Raw genomic sequence first — 21,510 nt, 5'->3', positions numbered from 1 at the left:
AAGCATATAAATTTGGCACGTAACAAGAGGGGAATTCTTATAAGACTTAGATATATACGTTTTTATGAGAATTAAAATACATACGGACTTAGATTCATGGACTTTAGTATTGGGCTTTTGACGGTTGACCAGTTTGACTTGACTTGTGATTTGGACACGAATAATTATGCGTGATATTTGGACTTGAGTTGTTCTTTCTTTTTCAAAGTCATTTCATTTTGACATTGGTAGAATGGATATATATTTTGATTATTTATATACTATTTATATTGTGGACAAATGGAAATAATGCGTGCCTCTGATGGTGAATTGGGTTCACATAAATATATTGAACGAATACATTACATGATTGATTACTATTATGAGTTTCTACTTAAATGAATGGTAGTATTTATGAAAGCTTGAGATATTCCATATGATGTAGTGCAATATATGATTGGCACGTGAAATAATAAGTTTTGAGATATGATATAGAGATGCTTGGATATCGTGCAATGAATAGTATTGGCACGTGATAATGTGGATTGTGTTATAACGAGAAACATTGAGCTTCAGTACAATTAAGTATACTGGCATGAGATAGAACAAGAATTATTCTGAGATATAAATGTATGACACCTGAATAAATTACGTAACGAAAATCCTAGAACCTAGCTACCACAACTCATATGATTTGACCCTTATGATGGGCGTATGTGATATGATTGGCCGTTCGGGCATTTTAGTGAATCTGAATGGCCCTTCTGGCGTAAGTAATGTGATTGGCCCTTCTGGCGTAGCTGAATAGTGGCTTGATTATTTCGTTCGCAAAATTAGAACGAGACGCGCGATATTTTATGCCGAATAGTGGCAGTACTTACATAATGGCTTTCATTTGAGGGTTACCTGGTGTGCGGCATCCCGCTCAAGGTAATTGCGCACGGAGTGGTCAACTATGTGAGGGGAGGCATGTGGATGTACATGTTCGGCGTTAGGTAGCGATTGTGGTAGCCAAGGAAACTAGGTAAGACATAGATACGACGTGATTTTAGGGACACACAAAGAAAGCCTTAAATAATATAATTATGGTAATATGTTGGTTAATGATATATCTTTAAATATATAATTGTATATGGTTTTTCAGAAGGGTGGGTCAAACTAATTACTTGTGCAGAGGCGACCCACTCTGTAATTGAGCATGAAATGCGGTAAGTATAGACTATGCTTGGCTGGTATTAGTTTAGTTAGAACCTAAGGCGCCTCGATGGAGGAACTAAATTCTTTTGTATTATTGTTGGGAAGCTAAGGCGCCTCAATGGAGGAACTACAGGCCTTATTTATTATGCATATGGTTTGTTGTGTGGTTAGTGGGAAGTTAAGGCGCCTCAGTGGAGGAACTACCTGCCGTAATTTTTGGTAATTAAGAATGTTGTATTAGTCGTTGGAAGTTAAGGCGCCTCGGTGGAGGAACTAAATGCCTTATAGATTGTGTATATATATGTATAAGTATAATTTGTATTTTAGGGCTACTCACACCAACATTGTTTATAATGCTGAACCAATTTGCATGTTTGCTTATTAGGTGTGTTCATTAAATGAACACACCTGATAAGTCTTGACAGGTTTAGTATTGAAGAAGGTTGGTTGCTGTTTGTGGTTTGCATTAGCATCGCATTAAGGTTTAATAGATTTTAGTTGAGACAAATGTAATTTTTATTTTCAGTTGTAATTATAATTAGAGAGTTGTTGAGAGGAGATTTGTAAGTTAATCAGATTTGTGAATATTTGAAATGAAGAGGACTTTTGTTTATCTTAAATTTTTATTGGTTTTTAATTATCCACGTATTTAAACTGATTATGGGTTTTTGGGAGTTGAGAGTGCATCACACCTCGAAAATCGAAGAGTCGAGAAAAAATATTGTTTTTCCGAACTCTGTCGAAATTCGGGGCTTGACACACCATCTAAGGCAAACACAAGGAATACATTCCTTACTCTAAAACACTACACAACTAGAAGAAAAGTAGAGAATAATAGTATAATATTCAATTACAATAAATAAAACCCTATTCTGGCATTATATTCAATTGCAATAAATAAAACTATGTCACTAGCAAATATTCAATTGCAATAAATAAAACCCTAAACTAGCATGATATTCGATTGCAATAAATAAACACCTTAATCTATACTTCCATCCCTTGGTCTGGGAAATGGAACTAATAACTAAAGACATAAAGAACTAACTTGATTGAAGAATACCATGAACCAGAAGAATCAACAAACCCTAAGCACCGGCTTTATCTTCTCCCTTGAAGGAGAAGATTAGCCTTCCATAAAGAAGGACGAACACGAAGAACGAGAAGAAGAAGAGTCGAAGAACATAAGACTAGAAAGACTAACTTATTAAGACTCGGCTAGTTAAAACCTAATCTTTTATTATTAATCTCTCTCTGCCTCGAGTTCTGGAGACAAGAGTATAAGTGAATTGGCTAATTACATGAGGCACTTAGGTCCTCTATTTATAGGGGTTACAATGAGTTCTAGAAGAATTTCATACCGCCATTTGTTTCCTAATACAAATAGACTTCTTTCAGAGTCCAACTTCGTCTCCAAAACTTAGAAGGAATTGGCTACAGTGTCGTTTCATGCGTCTGGACGCACGATCCATGAGTCTCAGACATGAGCAATACATCTGGACACCCGATCCATGTGTCCCAGACGCGGAAGTCTATTTTCCCTCTTTTGCTCCATCCTTCTTTCCTCTTTTGCGGGCTTTGGTCCAAGCAACAAATCCTTTTGCCTTGGGCTTCCAAATAGGCTTTAAAATAGGTCCAAGTTGCATATTTAATAGCGTCAAGTCCTTGGCCTTCTCCATGATTGTCCATGGGCTTCCCATATGATCCTTAATGCTCTGAATTGCTCCGTTTTACCCCTTTTTCTCTAATATTCTACAAAACTCTCTTTTCACCTGTAGAATCATAAAACATAACTTACAAACACTATTAGTCCACTAAGATGGCTAAACAAGAGGCATAATCGAGGGTTAAATTGCACTTTTTGAGCACTTATCAGATGCACTAGAAAAGTTTGAGCAGCGGCAAATTAAATATGCTACTCAAGTCTTCATGCTCGTTTGTTTTATTATCGTAATGTTGTAAATGTGGCATATAGTCCTCTCTAATATTTAGATTTGTATTTTTTTTCCGTTATCATTATGGTTTATTTTCACATCCCTATATGATTATACGTATTCGTATTGTTTAATGTAAGATCTTATCTACGTATTCTTCTGTTTAATTGATTTATGAATATACAAGTTTATGAATATGCAACCTTCTCTCGTATATTCCATCTCTTCCCACGTCTAATTCATAGTATCAGGGATTTGATTATAAACAATTTTTTGGGCGAGCACTTCGACAGAATTATTTTAGAAAATACACGTGGTCTAACTACCCTGTGACACCTCGATCCGTATTTTCTAAACTTTCGGATTGGTGCCTATTTATAGCAAGGTTATACACCTCTCAAATCCATTCTTCCCTTTTTCCCTAACTTATCTTCACCACTCCATTCCTTCCATCTTCAATGGCCCTCACTCGTATTTTTGTACCGAGCAAAACTTTATGGAAAATTTTCAGAGCGGTCTATTTCACCCATATTTTGATACTGAAATTTTACGACGAGGATGGTTCCCTCTATTACATCATAAGGAGGCACTTTATTCCAGAGAATTGGTTCTGCATTTCTATAAACACGGTTATTTCCAAAACGGGCCATTCTTTGTCCTTGCAAACAAATGTGGGCGCAAATTAACTCCGGAAATCATCTCTAAGGTCTTTCTAATTCCCATAACGAACCCTGGGCTTCAGGATTCACCATTCGACAATATAAGGCATCTGATGTTTGCAACTATCATTTACGGTGAATACAACCGAAAAAATCGCATTGTTTATCAGCGATCCTTGAAAAGGAACCAATTATATGTGATTCAATGGCTAGCCCATAATGTGCTCGGCACATCTAAGACTTCTGAAATAACAAAACCCCTCCTCCATCTACTCTGGGTACTACAGACTAAAAGCAATTATTTTTGCATAATTCAATTTCTTTGGAATGAGATTGCACGTGCTAGGAAAAAGTCAGCTCCTTTGCCAACCATTGTGACACTTATTATGGTGCATTGGGGGTTTTCCTATTACTGCTCCTAGTACCTATCTCAGAACACCTAATATTATCACTATTCACTCAGTTTGTATGAATGGTTTTGGACTCCAGATGTTGCAAAGAACCATGTCGGTGCATAAACTGGCGAAGCTTGTTCCGTTGTCAACATCTTCTCTGAAAATGCAAAACATAACGTATTTAATCCTATGGAAGGCCTTTGTTTAATTCACCAAGGACTAATGACATTATACACATCAGAACATCATCATCACCAGTCTTCTTGAGTTTCACGACCTTCGGGCAATACAAGATGAGGAACAAGCACAATTCTTGAACAGCCACAACCAGTTCTTGGCGAGTCACACTCTCATAATGGAGAACCAAGCCGAGATTTACCAGACATAGAGTGCCCTGTTGCACGGATTGACTTCATCGAGAATCTTATAAATGGATTTCTCTCACCTAAGGATCCTCGACGTTAATTGGGCCATGACCCAAATTAAATTTTGAAAATTTATGTTCTTTGTCATTTTCTTTCTAATTTTTAGTATAGTGCAATTTTCCTATTGTAATAAATGTCATTTGTTTTTACTTAGTCATTTCCATCGTATTCTAATTTTTGGTTTATCTTTGTCTACAGGTGGTATCTTTCATCACATGTCTTCTGCAATAGAACCTCTAAAGATTATCCCTAAACAATCCTTCCATGCTTTGCTGAATTCTCCTGCATATGGACATCTTTTCAGAGACCTTATCACCTAAGTTGGTTGGACCTCCTTCATTCTGCACCATGAGCAGACATACTCTCCAGGTTCAGCAGGTTATTTTTTTGATCGTATGGAGGATACACCTACTGCATGTGGTTTCTTTTTGAACGGATTTGCAATCTGTATTGGGAACACAAGACATCTCTTTTACGTGACAACAGTTGCTATGGCTTTGGACCTTCCTTATAATCAGCCAAACCCCCCCCCCCATTCAATACATCATACAAAACACCTTTAATCACTACTTTTGGGTAGATTTCTCCGACATCTATGGTGATGGCCTCACCCAAGTCATTGAACGTGACGAACCTGGACGATGGCCAGATAGAATAATTCCCTTGGCAAGTATGACAATGAATGTCGGGACTGCCATGTTATTTATCTTCAACATCATAGGGGATTGGCATTTTTCCACTACCTCTGAATCAGCTTGAAAGGCTTTCCATGCTCTTGCTCAACAACATGCCGCCTTCGACATCACGAACCTCATCATTGAGAACCTGAAAAGGGCTCGTCTTTTTCAACAGCATTATATTACTTTGCCAGTGACCGCATGCCGGCTAATGAGGACATTCTTCCCACAGTTTGTGGCCACTTTTCATGACTGGGTACGAGTAGATTCTATGTGTTCGACGAACAGGATAATTTGTTCTTTGACATTTAGGGTCTGGCGTCGGCGCTTTTCAAGGTACCTGATGTACATTCGTTGCTTCCCTAAAGACAGAGACATGATAGCTCATTTGGACACTTATAGAAAAATAAAGTGGAGCAAAGTTTGGCAGACCATGATAAACTGGCGTGACGCAAAGGAATGGCACTTTGATAGAAATGAAGCGAGAATGGACATACCCCTAATTCGTAATTAGGGCAGTGTAAGTTGATGTACATATTTGTTGTTTTACTTTTTGATGTGAAAAATACATAACCTAACAGTGTCCTTTCCCTTTTATGTTGTGTACTATATATGGTGTTAGCATAATTTTCTGTTGAAGATATCAGCTTAATTTTGGCTCAAGCCTTCCAAGTATATTCTTTCTTTCTCTTGACACTTTGAGGACGACTGTTTAAGGGGGGGTGGTGAGAACCTTTTGCAAAAATTAAACATTCATAGTTGTATATAGTTTTATTTTCTGTCTAAATAAGTGTATTTAGTGACAAAGTCTCGTTTCCTTTTCTGTGATGAAAAATATTTAGAAATCTCACCATAGCATTAGAATTAGGATTTGTTCTTAGAAACTTAAGTTAATACGTATGCAATAGTTTTTACATCTTTTCATGAGCATTTATGCACTGACTATCATTAAATGTACATAACAATAAGTTTCTAGGACTCATGGTTAGACAACTTAATTTTTCATATCTTGTGAGAATCTAACCAAAGAGCCTCAAAATTAAATGTGTGATATATGAGTAATGACACAGAGGAGTAGTTTTTCTGAATAGAGAAGTTCACACGTCTACTTACTTGATCATTACCCGAATCCTAGGTGAGAATTTATGCCTTCTTTGGATCGATATAGCCAAAAAATCACATCTGTAAAAAATTTTACTGCTAGTCGCCCCACTGAACCTTTCATTAACCCTTTCTATTACACCAAAAATTCATTACCCATCTATTAACCACAAATAAATAAGCCTACCTAGATGATGAGTATGAGAAATAGGATGAAGTGCGGAAAAATGAAGAGAAAAACTTGTCACAAATCAAAATCAGTTACCTACTTCAGAAGAAAAGAAAAAGAAAAATAGAAATATGTTTCCAAAAAAATCAAAAGAAAAATCAAAGTTAGAATTTCCCCCAAAATCAAATCAAACGGGAATACAAAAGATTGAAAAAGCTAAGTATGGAAACTCATGTTAGAAGCATGAAAGAAAATAAGGATTTCTCTGGTGTAAATATCTCGAACACCTTATTCTCTCATACGTATCATTTTTGAATTTTCCATTCCATTTTCTTCTAAACCTAAGCCCCATAACACCTAATAAAGACTTCTAGCTCAATTAGGAGTAGGATGGTGTGATAATAAGTAGTAGATGTGAATTCTCGACCTCGGCTCCTCTCACAGTCATTAAGTATGTGAGAAAATGTGTGGCCACTGTACACTGGAGTTAGTAAAACTTGAGTGGAAAAATATGAGAGAATTTGTGTTTCGACACATACCTGTGAGAACCTACTTAAGGACGCTATCCAAAGGATCTTGAAATGGCCTTGCTCATATATTTCATTGTAATCACTGCATGCATGCTCATATGTAGATGTTTTGATTATTGTATGTATATTAAATTGAATTTCAAAAGAATAAATCCTTGTTTCCCCCGCTAGTGAGATGTATAGATATTTGAGATTAATTAAGAGAACAAGCCTTTGTTACTAAGTCATTGTAGTATAAATGAAGTTTACGAGTATCTTCTTTGGAAAACTATCACGAGGCTATAACTCGTCCACTAGGGAATTCCTAGTAGTTTAAGGTCTTGTTGCATACGGTCATTGCAACCGCACTCTGGGAAATGAGACTTAGTTTAGGACAGCACATTTTTGGCCACTTATCGTTTTAATGTCTCTTCTTCGCTTGAGGACAAACAAAGTGTTGTCTGGGGGTGGTGTGATAAGCACCCAAATCTGTAATACTAAACCCCGAGGGACATAGCATTTTGGTTAATTATGTGTTTAATAATCATGAAATAATTATATTTTCGTACTTTTGCAGATTTTCCCAGTTAACGTGAATATGATGATAAAACATGCATCAAAGTACGAGAATATTGTGCATACTTGAAGTCTTCCCACTCAGCCCCAGTGAAGCACAACAAAGCCTGACTAGAGCCGAAGTTTCCAAAGGGATAAAACTAGTGCAGAACGGGTCCACGTGTAAAGAAGCAGCAAACTTCTAAAGCTCACATCTTTCAAACCTGGACACCAATTTCAGCAGGTGAACCGCCAGAACAACCAGGGCGACGAGCTCTACACAAAGACGGAAAGTTATAAAAAAATGCCAAAATTCGAGCCGCCACTAGACACAGCAAGTGGACCCACTCTCCAGGCCCACAAGAAATGATGAGTCGTCAGGAGCAGGTGGCAAGTTAGGGGCACACCTTGGTGGCACCTTGCTAAAAGAAACAAAACAAAACATTAAATGAAGGTTTTGATTTGTATGAAAAAAAAAGTTTTGGAAGTTTTTGTAAGAAAAGACAAAGGAAGAAAAGACAAAATGAAATTAAAGAGGGGGGAAGGCTTCACGTGAGGGGTTTATATATATTTGGTGATATGAGAGAAAGGGAGTTAGACTTTAGGACTTTACATTCTTGCATTAGTTTCCTTCTGTGGTTTTGCATCTCCATTCAGTAGCTTTACATTTCAAGTGGTATCAAGTACTGTAAGTATTTTCTTTAATAAAATTCATTTCTCTTCAAGTGAAATTCCTGTTATTCATTTACTTATTTATTGTATACAACAAGATCAATTAATCATCCAATGACCATGAGCTAAATTCCTCCCAAGGGGAGGGTTAATGATGCTCATGTGAGGATCAGGTTGACACTTTAATGTTCCAGAATCACTACTTATGAATTAGGTTTAAATTATGTATCCGGTCCCAAAATGATTGAGACTGGCCAAGTTTGGAGTGCTGATGCTCTAGAACAGTCTCGCGAGAGACCCAGTTTACACTAGGTCCAGCCTCGTGCGAGACTCTGTGGTGGTAGTTAGCTCTCTGGTTTGTCCAGCTGTTGTAGAATCAACCCAGGAGCTTAAAGGATATTCCAGAGATGGAATGTTAGTTCAAGTCCTTATGCTAGTGAGATGAGCTCAGAGATGAGTGCATCTCACTAGGGATCGATACTCAATGCCATCTCGGGTTTGTCTATGAACTCGAGATGGATTAGAGCTGTAGTGATATGGTACTGTAACTTTGGAAATTGATTTTGCATGAGTATGGTTAACCCTTTTCCTGTATCTCTATCTCTGTTTATTTTATGTAGAAATAAATCGTTATAATTTTACGTTACTTGCATTAACGTTAATTTATCTAAACCTGAGAAATAACCTAAAATCTTACTCACTAAAAGTTGTAAATCCAGTTGTGAACCTTGCCTAGCCCTAAGGTATGAAAGATCCCTTACTCGGCCTATCCTATCAACCCACGTGAGTAAGGTAACTTGACTAATAAGATGTTTATGGACTTTGGACTTTGGACTGCAGACTTTGGACTTTGGACTAAAAGAATCAAACCCTGAAATTACCGTTTATCACTACCCTACCCGAAATGAGAGTTGCTGACACTGACTCTTATACGGGACTGGCCTATGCCTCTTTTCATTGGTAAGCCAGTGGGGCATCAATTCGCAGTGGAGACATTTCAGGGGGGAGTGGGAACAGCCTTATGAAAGTAAACTATGATAAGTGAAACATGCCATTCCTACTATTTGGATTAACACTCTAAAGGATTTCAATCAAGATGGAAACTCCGAAAACAGAAGTGTTGATATCCAACCAGTTGATTGCTAAGAGTTTCACCTAGAATACCGTCTGAAGAGGTATGGAAAGATAGAGTGGAATGATGCAAGGGTTCAGAGACTCTTTTCTGGCATGATTCCTGGTGCTCAACCACTCCCTAATGGGAATTACCTGAAGCAAGAAATCTCATTAACCTTCAAGATGATGCAAATGTTAGTGATATTCTAGAACATGGAGAATGGTCTTCTTTAATTACCAACCTTCCGAATGGTAACATCAAGAAATCTATTATGGATACAGAAGTGAATAGTTATCTAGATAAAGATGAGGTTGTCTGGTCTCCAAGTAGCGCTGGTGATTTCTCGGTTAAGTCAGCCTATGCAGTCCTCAAGAGAGTTCGTGCTAAGGTCAAATGGTACAGAGTTGTATGGGGTAAGTTGTCCATTCCTAAACACTCCTTCACTCTATGGCAACTTCTTGCTAATTGTTTGCCAACTCAAGATAGATTGATCCAGAAGAAAGTTTTGCACCATTCTCTGTGTAGCTTTTGCAATTCTTCTGCAGAACACTCCAAACATCTTTTCTTCGACTATCAGTACTCAAAAAAAGTTTGGGAAATGGTCAAAAGCAATATTGGTATATCTAGTGTTGTAAAGAACTCTTCGGAAGAATGGTACAACATCTTTAGGATTTGTAGGCATACTTCTTCAACTGTGGAGATCTACAAAGCTTTTGTTGGAGCCACGGTGCATGAGCTCTGGTGTAAAAGAAAGAGAAGGAAGAAAAAGAACATGAAGCTCACGGAACAACAGCTCAGTTTGAAGATCATGTCCTATATGAAGATCTATCTTCACTGAAACCTATTAGAGGTGAATGACTCACCAGCGAATCGATCTCTGGTTGCTAGATTGGGACTAGAACTTACCTACACTGTTCACGAGCAAATCAGTTGCACTTGGAGGAGACCAGAGGAAGATTATTATATGCTCAATACCGATGGTTCAGTGCAGGAATCAGGTAATAGGTATGGAGGTACTATCAGAGACTCTTAGGGGAATGTCCTTATGGGATTTGCAGGAAGTTCTTCAAAGCCTTTTGTCATCTTCCAAGAACTCTTTGCTATTGTTATGGGCCTTAAACAAGCACAATCCTTAAGTATAACAAAACTGGAAATAAATTCTGACTCTATAGGTGCTATCAACATCATCAATGGCCTTGCTCGAAGTTCCTGGTACTACACCAATATAGTGGCCCAAATAAGATCCCTTAAAAGTTCTTTTGTCGATTGTATTTTTAAGCATGTGTATAGAGAGGGTAATCAGGCAGCTGACTACCTTTCGAAGTTGTATAGATCATCAGTTGATCAGGTTATTTCCTTCTTCCTTGCTCTGGACTTTAAGTTACACTCTATTATAGAAGAAGACAGGAAAGTAACTATGTACTTCAGATATTATCTTAATACAGGTCGAGGTCGCCCATAACCTCTAAACTTTTTTTTAAAAAAAATATAAAGTGGAATGAGAACACAAAGCAAATAATCAAAAAACAAAAAAAATTAAAACTAAAACACTTACATGGTGTTTCCTCCATTACAATGATGGCTATTGGTCCTGTCAGTCCTCCACAACCACCTACATATGCTGCACTCATAGCATGGAAGGACCACCAGTCTTCACTCCCATGATTCAAAACAAGATTACCGCTCACCTCCTCTACCTGTGTACTTTGTTATTAGTACTATCTGGGCTACAATTGTAGATAAATCTAATAAGATTGAAAGCAAGAGAGGAAGAGATCCCTTTTTCCAACTACATCATCTCTAGATAGTAGGCGGGCTTTATTCGTCAGATCATGCAGCCAAGCAGGCCGAACCAGCCTAGCTCAGGTAGTCCATGCTAACAATTCCAGATCAAGTACAGCAGAAGTAGCTTACTAAGAAGTAGCTTAGTGAGAGGGCCAAAAGTTCAGTGCTTATAGTTCCATTCGTAGTCTGTGTACAAGAGTCGTGAAGTAGAAAGCGAGCAACCAAAAAAATCAACCGACTGCTAGCACAAAGGAAATATAGATACTCTAGATGCTAAACTTGCTAAGAGTTTCACCTAGAATGCACTCATATCATGGAAGGACCACCAGTCTTGGCTCCCACGATTCAAAACAAGATTACCGCTCACCTCCTTTACCTGTATACTTAGTTATTAGTACTGTCTGGGCTACAATTGTAAATAAATGTAATAAGATTAAAAGCAAGAGAGGAAAAGATCCCTTTCTTCAAGAAATACAAACATGGAACATATAAAATGAATTATAGTTAGGCATTAATAAGGTTCCAAGCAAATGAATTTAAGAATTATGGTTATACTGAGTCTTCTTAGTACTGAGTTTTTACTTAAATTAAGTTTGAGAATCATCCCCATATTGATCCGCCACTCACCTACAACAGATGGACTTATTTCACTACAGACTGCATTACAGGTCCTAGAAGATGATATAATTGAGGTGATCATAGTCTGGAGTTCACCACCGATGCTTTCGTTATTTAAAGTTTTCAATGGGCCATGGCACAAAGATTTTGCAATACACTGATGTGTATTGAGCCTCTCCCAGTCTACTTGGTCCCTAGCCTGGTGTTGGAAATTTTTTGAACACCTTTCCAATCTATGAAATTATTTTCATTCAGTGTTTAGTATATAGCAATCCATCCATCTGCAATGACGATGTTAATCTGGGTGACATCTGATGGGCAAATCTTAAAGGGTGTCCTACTGGTTGTACAAGTTGAGATGCCAAAATACTGCATATGCATTCAACACTATCTAGGCATGCTACTTAGCATGTGTCTATGCTAGAAGGCCTTCAATTATTACATGTAGAGTGTTTTTTATGCACACTTTAGGCTATCTACACTCGCGTTCTTTGCCAATGGGCGGAAAGTGCATGTTCTCACCAGAAATAATAGACTAAATCGAAATCATAAAGATGCCAGAACCTCTTTCTTGGTAGCAGGTGATACAAACTTCTGCCTTAAAACCCTTTGTATGCTCAGTTGAAAGGTTCATTTGTTGTCAATCGAGTGATCTCCAGTCTAACATAAATCCACCATTACATTGATCCAATATCTCCAATTTGCAAATGAGAGTGCTTTGACACTGCCTCCATGGTCAAACATAAGGATGTAAATATTACCCATGGGTACAAAGCTTTATGGGGATCTGACCCTAATGGGTCGGGTATGGGGCCTCCTCAAATATCAAAACACATGTACGAATCCTAATAAAACAAAATTCCTAAAACCTACTAAACCAAAAACTTGGCTTCTTATATCAAACTCAACTTTCTTAAAACTCTCAACTATATAGCTTCAATGGTATCAAAGGGAACATCAAAGCGTGGTTCAACCAGTGGTAGAGCATCAAAAAATAGAGCAAAACCTAGAGCAACAAGAAGGAGAAGAATAAAATCAAAGGAAAAAATAGGTATTGATTCAATCTTAATAGCTATATTCACTCTGGGGAAAGGTATGCAGTGGTAAGGTATTTCAAGCACAAACATACCTAGAATTTACCATGTTGTTGTCCCTTGAGTCTGCAAAAAACCTTGAAGTGCTGGATAAGCACACATACTAATAATAACAATAATAATCACACATATTCCTTATATTATATGTGATGATGGATAGGGAGAAACTAGATAACTAAACAACTCCAAACTTCTTATGGGTTTGGTGGGAATAAGACTCTAGCAGGATCCTCTATCAATGCACAAGGCCTTATTATTGTGTAAGGGATTCCACTATCACAGATCACATCCTCCCGCTGTTTTTGACATTGATAAGAAACCTAAAGGAACTAGAGCACTGGCATAATGTACAGACAAAGGAAATGATATAGTCTTGGGTGAAAAAAAAAGTATAACACCTTAGCATAAGGAAAAAAGGTGAGAAAATATGTCATTCATCACTTATGCCTATGCATTTTGTTTCAAAAATTATCTATCCCAAGATTAGTATTCAGAAGTATCATCTCAAAGTTCTTTAACTAACAAATAAAGTGTCATAAACGCTTCTAATTATTTAGGAAAAATTTCACGAAGGGTCACATTTGCAAAGTTACATAGAGTAATAGTATACAGTTCTATTACATTCATGGTGATGTTGGAAAAGTGTTTCCATTTCAGAAATTTCATGCTTTTGATTTAACTTCATGCTCTCTACCCTGCTTAAGTGAATCCTAATGGTTATTGTTCTAAATCTAATCTGCCGTGAAAATGAGTCCACTGATATCAGTTCATATACCCTCTCCTTTTTGTTGAGTTATGTTATACACTAGCACAAATATTGCAGCAGAAAAACACTAATTGATTGATTTTGCAGGCACTTATCCAATTTAAGAAAAGCAGAATGTAAACTTAATCGATCTAATCGAATGAGTTATTTAGTGGAAAAAAGGAAAATGCCTCTTGGTGCTTAGTGTATGCAATATCAGGAAAGAAATGAATTAATGAAAACAATTTCCAAGCAAAAAAGAGCTGACCTGAAGAAGAAGAGGAAAAAATACGTTGTTGCTGAGTTTAATGAGTATGTATCATTAGACAAAGATTATTATTCACAAATGAGGAGTAGTGAATCAGATGGTGATGAAGAAGACATATCAAATGAAACTGAACATAAAAGTAAGATTTTCAATATATTTTAATTTTGTATTATGATAAAAATTCCTAAACAAATTATTATATGTTTGTGTTTAACACAAGAAATTGTCAAGAAGCCTGGAATTTTGGAGGCCAAAGTCTATGTGTTCGTTTTGTGGAGCAATACTTTGGTATGAAGAAAGGGTTGGTAGATGGCAAACCAAGAAACCAAAGTTTGGAGTATGTTGCCTCCATGGAAAAGTTCAGCTTCCTCTTTTAGCTGATGCACCTCCATTCCTAAACCAGCTACTAGATTCTGAATGTGGTTCAATGTCTACAAATTACAGAGAAAATATGAGGGCGTAAAACACAATGTTTGCTTTCACATCAACTGGAGGAGTGTTTGATAAAAATAAATAAACAATGGTGGGGGACCATATGTTTTTAAGATCAGCGGACAAAATCACCACAAAATTGGTTCCCTACTACCAATTCCAGGTACACCTCCTAAATTTGGGCAGTTATACATATATGATACAACCAATGAAGTACATTACCCTCTTAAAAATATTTCAAAATATTATATTCTTAGATATTAGGATATTAGATTTTTTTTTTTTTATTGGCTAGGATATTAGATTTTTTCCGTAGATATGATTTTTCTTCAATGAAAAATGGAGCAAATAATTAGCCATTTGAATTTTCGTAATAATTCTGTTTTTACATGTTCTTTACGAGTTAATTTGGTTTTTTCCCTTTATGCCAAGTCAGACTCCTAAATTTGGCCAGTTATACATATATGATACAGGCAACAAAGTGCAAAACATATTGAACTCTTTTAGTAAGAAGATTGAAAAGAAGAAACCGTTGGATCCAAACATTATAGAAGGACTCATTAGCATGTTAAATGAAAACAACAGAATAGCTGAGACTTATAGAATGGTGAGAAATCGTTCTGAAGAATCTGAAGCCGTTGATGTTAGTATAAGACTCATTAGCACAAGAGGAACTGATGGAAGGCTCTACAACTTACCAACTTCTAATGAGGTAGTTGCTCTCATTGTTGGTAATGGAGATGAATCTCAAGGTCACCATGACATTATTATTGACAAGAAAGGATACGACTTAAAGATAATTGATGAAACTTTTCCAAGTTTTATGTCAATGCAATACCCTCTCTTATTTCCTGACGGAGCTGATGGATATGTGCCTGAAACCAAGTATAGAAATGGTAGTAAAGTGGGTAAAAGACAACATGTTACCATGAGAGAGTACTATGCATTTAGAATGCAGATGAGAGGAAATGAAGGGCTAACAATAGTCAAAAGTAAATGATTGAAGCTATAGTTTTGGGTAGATGCATACACTGCTGTTAAGGAGATGAGGCTTTCATGGGTTAGAAATAAGCAACATACTATTCGTGCAGAATTGTACCAAGGTTTGGTTGATGCTGTTGTTGGGGACACTAAACCTGCATCTGTTGGTAGGCGATTAGTTTTACCATAATCTTTTACAGGTAATTAAGTCTATTGAATTCCCCAAAACTCACTTACAAGTTTTAAAAATGAATTTATAATGACAAATGATTAATTTTACCATCGTCTTTTACAGGTGGTCCAAGATATTTGGTACAAAATTATCAGGATGCCATAGCCATTTCCAGATAGGCTGGAACTCCTAACATTTTCAACACATTTACTTGCAACCCCAAGTGACCTGAAATTCAAATGGCATTGGACAAGGTTTCTAAATGACTAAAACCTAAAGATTCCCCTGATATTGTTGCTCGGGTATTTGAAATAAAACTGCACGAGTTAATGACTGATTTGCAACGGCGTAAATATTTTGGTAAAGCTTGGGCAGGTCAATCTTTATGTTTAAATGTTTTCACATAAGTTTTAAATGTCAAAGTAAAAAAATACTTAATCCATGTTTAGTTGTATTATATTTTTGTGAAACACATCGCCTTACTACATTATAATAAATAAATAAAAACTTTCTTACACCTAATCCAACACAACATAACAGACAGCTTTTGGAAAAAATTGATGATACATGTCTATTTTCCAGTGTATATGCTATTTAAAATATATGTTCAACTTTATTAAAACATTGAAGTGAATGACCAAAAAAAAAATCAGAGTACTTACTGATGATTTGTCGTTGCCTTGATGCTCTTAACTTACATCTAGTTAAAATGTCTTAGAAAGATGATTGAAGTATAAGCCCTGTTAGAAAAATAGATATTAGGAAGATCCAAAGATGTTATTTCAGTTCCCATACCAGAATACCAGTTGCACTACAAAATAACTCATCAACTTTTTGACCTTAACATGGAAAGATTTACAACCTCCCCTATAATGGACATCGTTATCTACACATAAAAGATTTCCTATCCTTAAATCATAAAAGAGTACCCAATTAATCCCAATAACGAACATTACCACTTTAGGATCAATATTTTGTGCTTGATCTCCTGCAAGTGCTTTTCTGATCACTTTAAGCAATACCCTTTGCCATTTATAGGATTGCTTGGAGTTGGCAGCTTCGTCCGTTGTAAAATTAAAAGTTGTGAGATTTCCTAATATGTAAGGTTGCCTGCTTATGTCATTGAAAAACACGGAAGCGACATATTAGGGATCTTTATTATGTCAAAACTCTCTGACACTTCAAGTGAAAAATCAACTTAAATTGAAAAGAAAGATGACTACCTAAGTGAATGGCTTCAAGTGATAGATCAGTAGAGTACACATTACTGACATACCATGGTTAAGGAAACGTACAATGAAAAGAAGAAAAAGCAAAATGAACCTCTCTCAGTTAAACACCTAGAAAGAAGAAAAATAGACTTTGGGAAAATAAGCAAACTGAAAAACTCAATTTGCAGGCTATCATTTAATACAATGCAAAAACTCTAAAATGTGAACTACATGGTGAACAACACTGACATTAAACTTATTCATCAAGCATGCTTCAAGACAATCTAACGATGAATTTGATAAGCTAATCATCTTGACCACAGATGAGCACCTTTCTATCTTTGACCCTACTTTAGAAAAGTTAAACAGTAAATATGTCCTAACTCAAACACATTTAGTCAAGCTCTTGCACTATCCTGACTTAGCATAGAAAACAACATAAATAACCATGGACTTAGCAAATGCCCAAACTCTAGCAGTAGTTCAATCAATGCATCAATGTCTCTAATTAGCTTCACTTGGGAATATTGGGATAGGTCGCATGGCTGCACCACTAATATGATATACTTACAAGTTACAACTAAGAAAGCAACATACGCCTTAAGTTAGTCTACAAGAAAAAAGAATACCAAAATTAAACAAGATTAAAGCTAAAAATACCTAGATAATGGAAATTCAGCCTCTTGCCTTACCTTTGTCTCATATCCTTAAAAGGTATTTAAAGAGGTTTAAGTCAATATTGAAGTTAAGAAGCCATATATGCAACAGTTAGTTTATCTTGAAGCTTCGTGACCTGAGCCTGCAGAAATAGTCATAAGAACTAAAGCACCTTTCAAGCAATTATTTGGTAAAAGTCGGATGTCAAATAGACAAACTGTATTTGCAAGGTGCAAAGTATGTGGGTGGATTCACCCTACAAGTGTATGACTTCATATTATAATCAATTCCCAGAATCAGATTATCCATTATACAAAATATATTGTTGGATAGATGTCTTAAACAACAAATGCACTTGAACTGGACTTATTTACTGCATAAAAATTGACTATAACCTTGAATGATTTAGATCGACGAATAGATGGATCAATCTGCAAAGCTACTGTGTATAATTTTCAGCTGCAATGGCTTCCTCCAAGGCCAAGAAAGCATCACCTTCACATAGATAGGCCTGCAACAGTTAAAATAGTATATAAATCTCTAGGACATGCTCCATGAGCTGCATATTCACTTAGGCAAATACAACAAAACAGGGTGGGACAGGACTGGCTCAGCCCTGGGAGCAATTAAAAGTATCGATATTGTTCATTTTGCTATAGGGAAGAAGGAGTTTCTAAACTACTCAAGAGATAGATGAGAAAGTATCTGATGAATGTGTGTAGGAATACTAGCAAAAGCCTATGGCATGGGTGTTTAGAAAGCATCCTATGGGTTCGGGAGGCCAATGCTCATGCGACGTATGGGTTGCTATTGCATCTAAAAAACTTTTCTATGTTAACTGTTTACACATTATTGAGAAGGTAGATGACCTATAGAATCCAGGTTTCTATTGCACCTTGGCTGATTGCAGCCACATGTTAACTATTTACCAAGCCAGACGGTGATTTGAGAGTTCCCCATTTTGCCTAGGACTTACTTTGCAATATCATACTCAAAATAGATGTTATACTAAAATCCATACTTTCCTAGAGTTTCCAAAAAGATAACTTTTTTGCAAAATTTGGCAATTAATGCCCTGTTGGATTGAATAATCTTTTCTTATATGAAAAGCTTACCTTAAATTCTTTTATTGTCTTTTCTTTGTTTTTGCAGCAATATACACAATATAGTTTCAAAAGATTGGATTACCTCATGCTCATATATTGCTTTTCTTAGACAATGGTTCCAAGCCTAGGACTCCTACTCAGATAAATAAGTTAATATCAGCCAAGCTTCCTGACCCAAAAGATAAAGTTGCGTATGCAGCAGTTACACAGTTTATGATGCACGGACCCTGTGGAGATAAAAATCCAAGCTCGCCATGTATGTTGGAAAATAAATGTTCTAAACACTATCTGAAGGCTTTTTGCAATGATACTACAATTGATCACAATGACTTCATCGTTTATATGAGAAGAAACAACAGTCGTAAAGTCACGGTTAAAGTGTTTGATAAGACTGTGGAACTGGACAATAGGTGGGTAATACCACATAATATTGATTTGTGTGTTAAATTTTAAGCACATAAATGTTGAGCATTGTAATAAGGCAAGGTCGATAAAATATCTTTTGAAATATATTAACAAGGGCAAAGATAGAGCCACTGCTTTTATTATTGAGAATGTCGCAACAAATGTAAACACGGGGAAGCAAATCATTCGAGATGTGGATGAAGTTAGACATTTTCTTAATTGTCGTTATCTTTCTGCTTTTGAAATATGTTGGAGATTATTGAACTTTGAAATTCAATACAGAGACCCAAGCGTACAGAGGTTGCCATTTCATCTTGAAGGGTAAATTGTCTACTACGGTGACAATGATTTACCATAAGAAGTTATCAAATGTGAGAAAGCTTCAAAAACAAAATTTACAGAATGGTTTAAAGCCAATGCCATGTATCCATCTGCTAGAGAACTTACTTATATGGAATTTCCCACTAAATGGGTTTGGCAAGTCAATGACAGAGTGTGGACTCCTAGATGGGGAAAGGGTAAAAGAAAGATCGGCCATGTTTACTATGCTCACCTTACATCAAGGGAGAGATTTTACTTATGGATGTTGCTTAATATTGTCAAAGGTCCTAGAAGTTTTGAAGAAATTAAAACAGTCAATGGAACTATTTATCTTACTTTCAAAGCAACGTGTGTGGTAACTTAAGAAATTTTCTTTTCGTATGTCATTATTACATAGGTTCTGCAAAACTTAAAATCATTTTTACAAATAAACTTAGGAAACACATACACACTTAGATTTGTTTTTTCCTATTGTCTATTTTGAAATTAAATTATCAACATTGTATCATCCTAAGTCATAATATTATAATAATATTCTTTCTTTAAACGTAGTTTTAAACCACTTACAAAGTTAATATAAACCATGTTAAGACATGCTTCACTTCTGAAAGTACAATAATATGACAAGAACACGTTTTAAACTCTTAAAGTTAAATTTACAAACTCCTGAAGTTAATATATGCTAAATTTTAATTTTAAACTATACATATTTAATTGTTCAATTAAATTTACTTGCTAGGCACTAGGTTTGCTCGATGATGACAAAGAGTGGGATGATGCACTAAAAGAAGATAGCGGATGGTTATGTCCTAAAACATTGCGTGAGTTGTTTGTGACACTAATGTTGATGTGTGAGATATAATTTCCTAAAAAACTATGGGAAAAACATCACCAGGCACTAGGAGATGACATGTTATTTCAGTATAGAAGAATCAATGGAAATCAGACATTGAGAGGAGAAAATAAAGAACTACACTCTATGTGAGATTGAAAAAATCATGCTCAGAAGAGGTAAAACTTTGGAAAAGGTCAATGACCTCCCATTTCCAAATATGAAAAAACTTGACAATGATTGTCGTCCACTACATGATGAATACTTTAGAATGCATGAAGTCCTTAATACTGAGCAGCGTGAAGTATTCCAGTCAGTCACCCAAGCAGTATATTCACAGAATGGAGTTGTATTTTTTGTTTACGGTAGTGGAAGAACTGAAAAGACGTATCTGTACAAAACTATCATCTCAAAGCTAAGATCTGAAGGTAAAATTTTTCTTGCAGTTGCCTCTTCTGGAATAGCATCACTACTCCTACCAGGTGGGCGAACAGTACATTCTAGGTTCAATATCAAAATTCCTACCAGTGAAGAGTCGACATGCAAAATCTTAAAACATGAAGTACTGGCGAAGCTAATACAAAAAGTAGATCTTATTTTATGGGATGAAGCTTGAATGACTCATAGGCACGGATTCGAAGCTGTCGACAAAATTTTAAAAGACATAATGGATGAAAATAACAAATATTTTGGCGGCAAAACATTTTTAATGGGTAGAGACTTCAGACAAATTTTGCCAGTTATTCCAAGGGGTAAAAGAGGTGACATTGTTGACGCTTCAATAAACAGGTACCATTTTGAATATATCAAACAATCTTAATTTTATCAAATAATTCGTTTAGTAACCTTGAGCAATTTTTAATTTTTCCATCTTTAATTATATTTGACAGGTCTAAAATCTGGGGAGAATGTAAAGTTTTTCATCTGACGCAAAACATGAGATTAAAAAGTGACAATGTTGATCCAGAAACAGCTAGCTTTATAGAAGATTTCAGCAAATGGGTTCTAGATCTAGGAGATGGAAAGTTGATGACAATTTCTATGGAGAACGATATTGAGCCAACATGGATCTGATTCGGATGATCTTCTTATTCCTGAATCGAATACTCAATTAAAGATATTGTTTCAAATATTTATCCAGATTATGCAAACAATCACAGTTCAGTAAAAAGTACCTCAAGGAAAGAAGCATCTTGGCCCCTTAAGAATGAAAACAAATTGATGAAATCAACTCATACATTATTTCATCACTTCCAGGAGATTTACAGAGTTACTTGAGTGCAGACACACTTTGTCCTATAGAAGGTTAGCACGTTAAAAAAAGGTAGTTATATAAATAATTGTTTTTCTTTTATAAAATTTAACTTTTATTATCTTATTACTTCGTTGTTTTACAGGAAAGTCTGCTGAACAAGACGTTCTCTTTCCTATAGAATTTTTGAATACTCTTCAATTTTTTGGATTACCAAACCATAACATTGAGCTGAAAGTTGGTGT

At 36.0% G+C, this 21,510-nt stretch overlaps 1 protein-coding gene across 1 annotated transcript; it reads left to right on the top strand.

The window, feature by feature from the left end:
• The first annotated feature begins 20,179 nt into the window (after positions 1 to 20,179).
• Positions 20,180 to 20,629, top strand: LOC147524455 (uncharacterized). The gene has a single exon (XM_086574905.1). It carries the CDS (start codon positions 20,180 to 20,182, stop codon positions 20,627 to 20,629), a length of 450 nt encoding a protein of 149 aa, XP_086431031.1.
• Positions 20,630 to 21,510: the final 881 nt, after the last annotated feature.

The sequence above is a fragment of the Coptis chinensis genome, chromosome 1 (genome assembly GCF_015680905.1).
Source record: "Coptis chinensis isolate HL-2020 chromosome 1, ASM1568090v1, whole genome shotgun sequence".
In the NCBI taxonomy this organism is placed as follows: Eukaryota; Viridiplantae; Streptophyta; class Magnoliopsida; order Ranunculales; family Ranunculaceae; genus Coptis; species Coptis chinensis.
The sequence above is the reverse complement of the archived record's forward strand: the minus strand, read 5'-3'. Positions and strand labels throughout refer to the sequence as shown.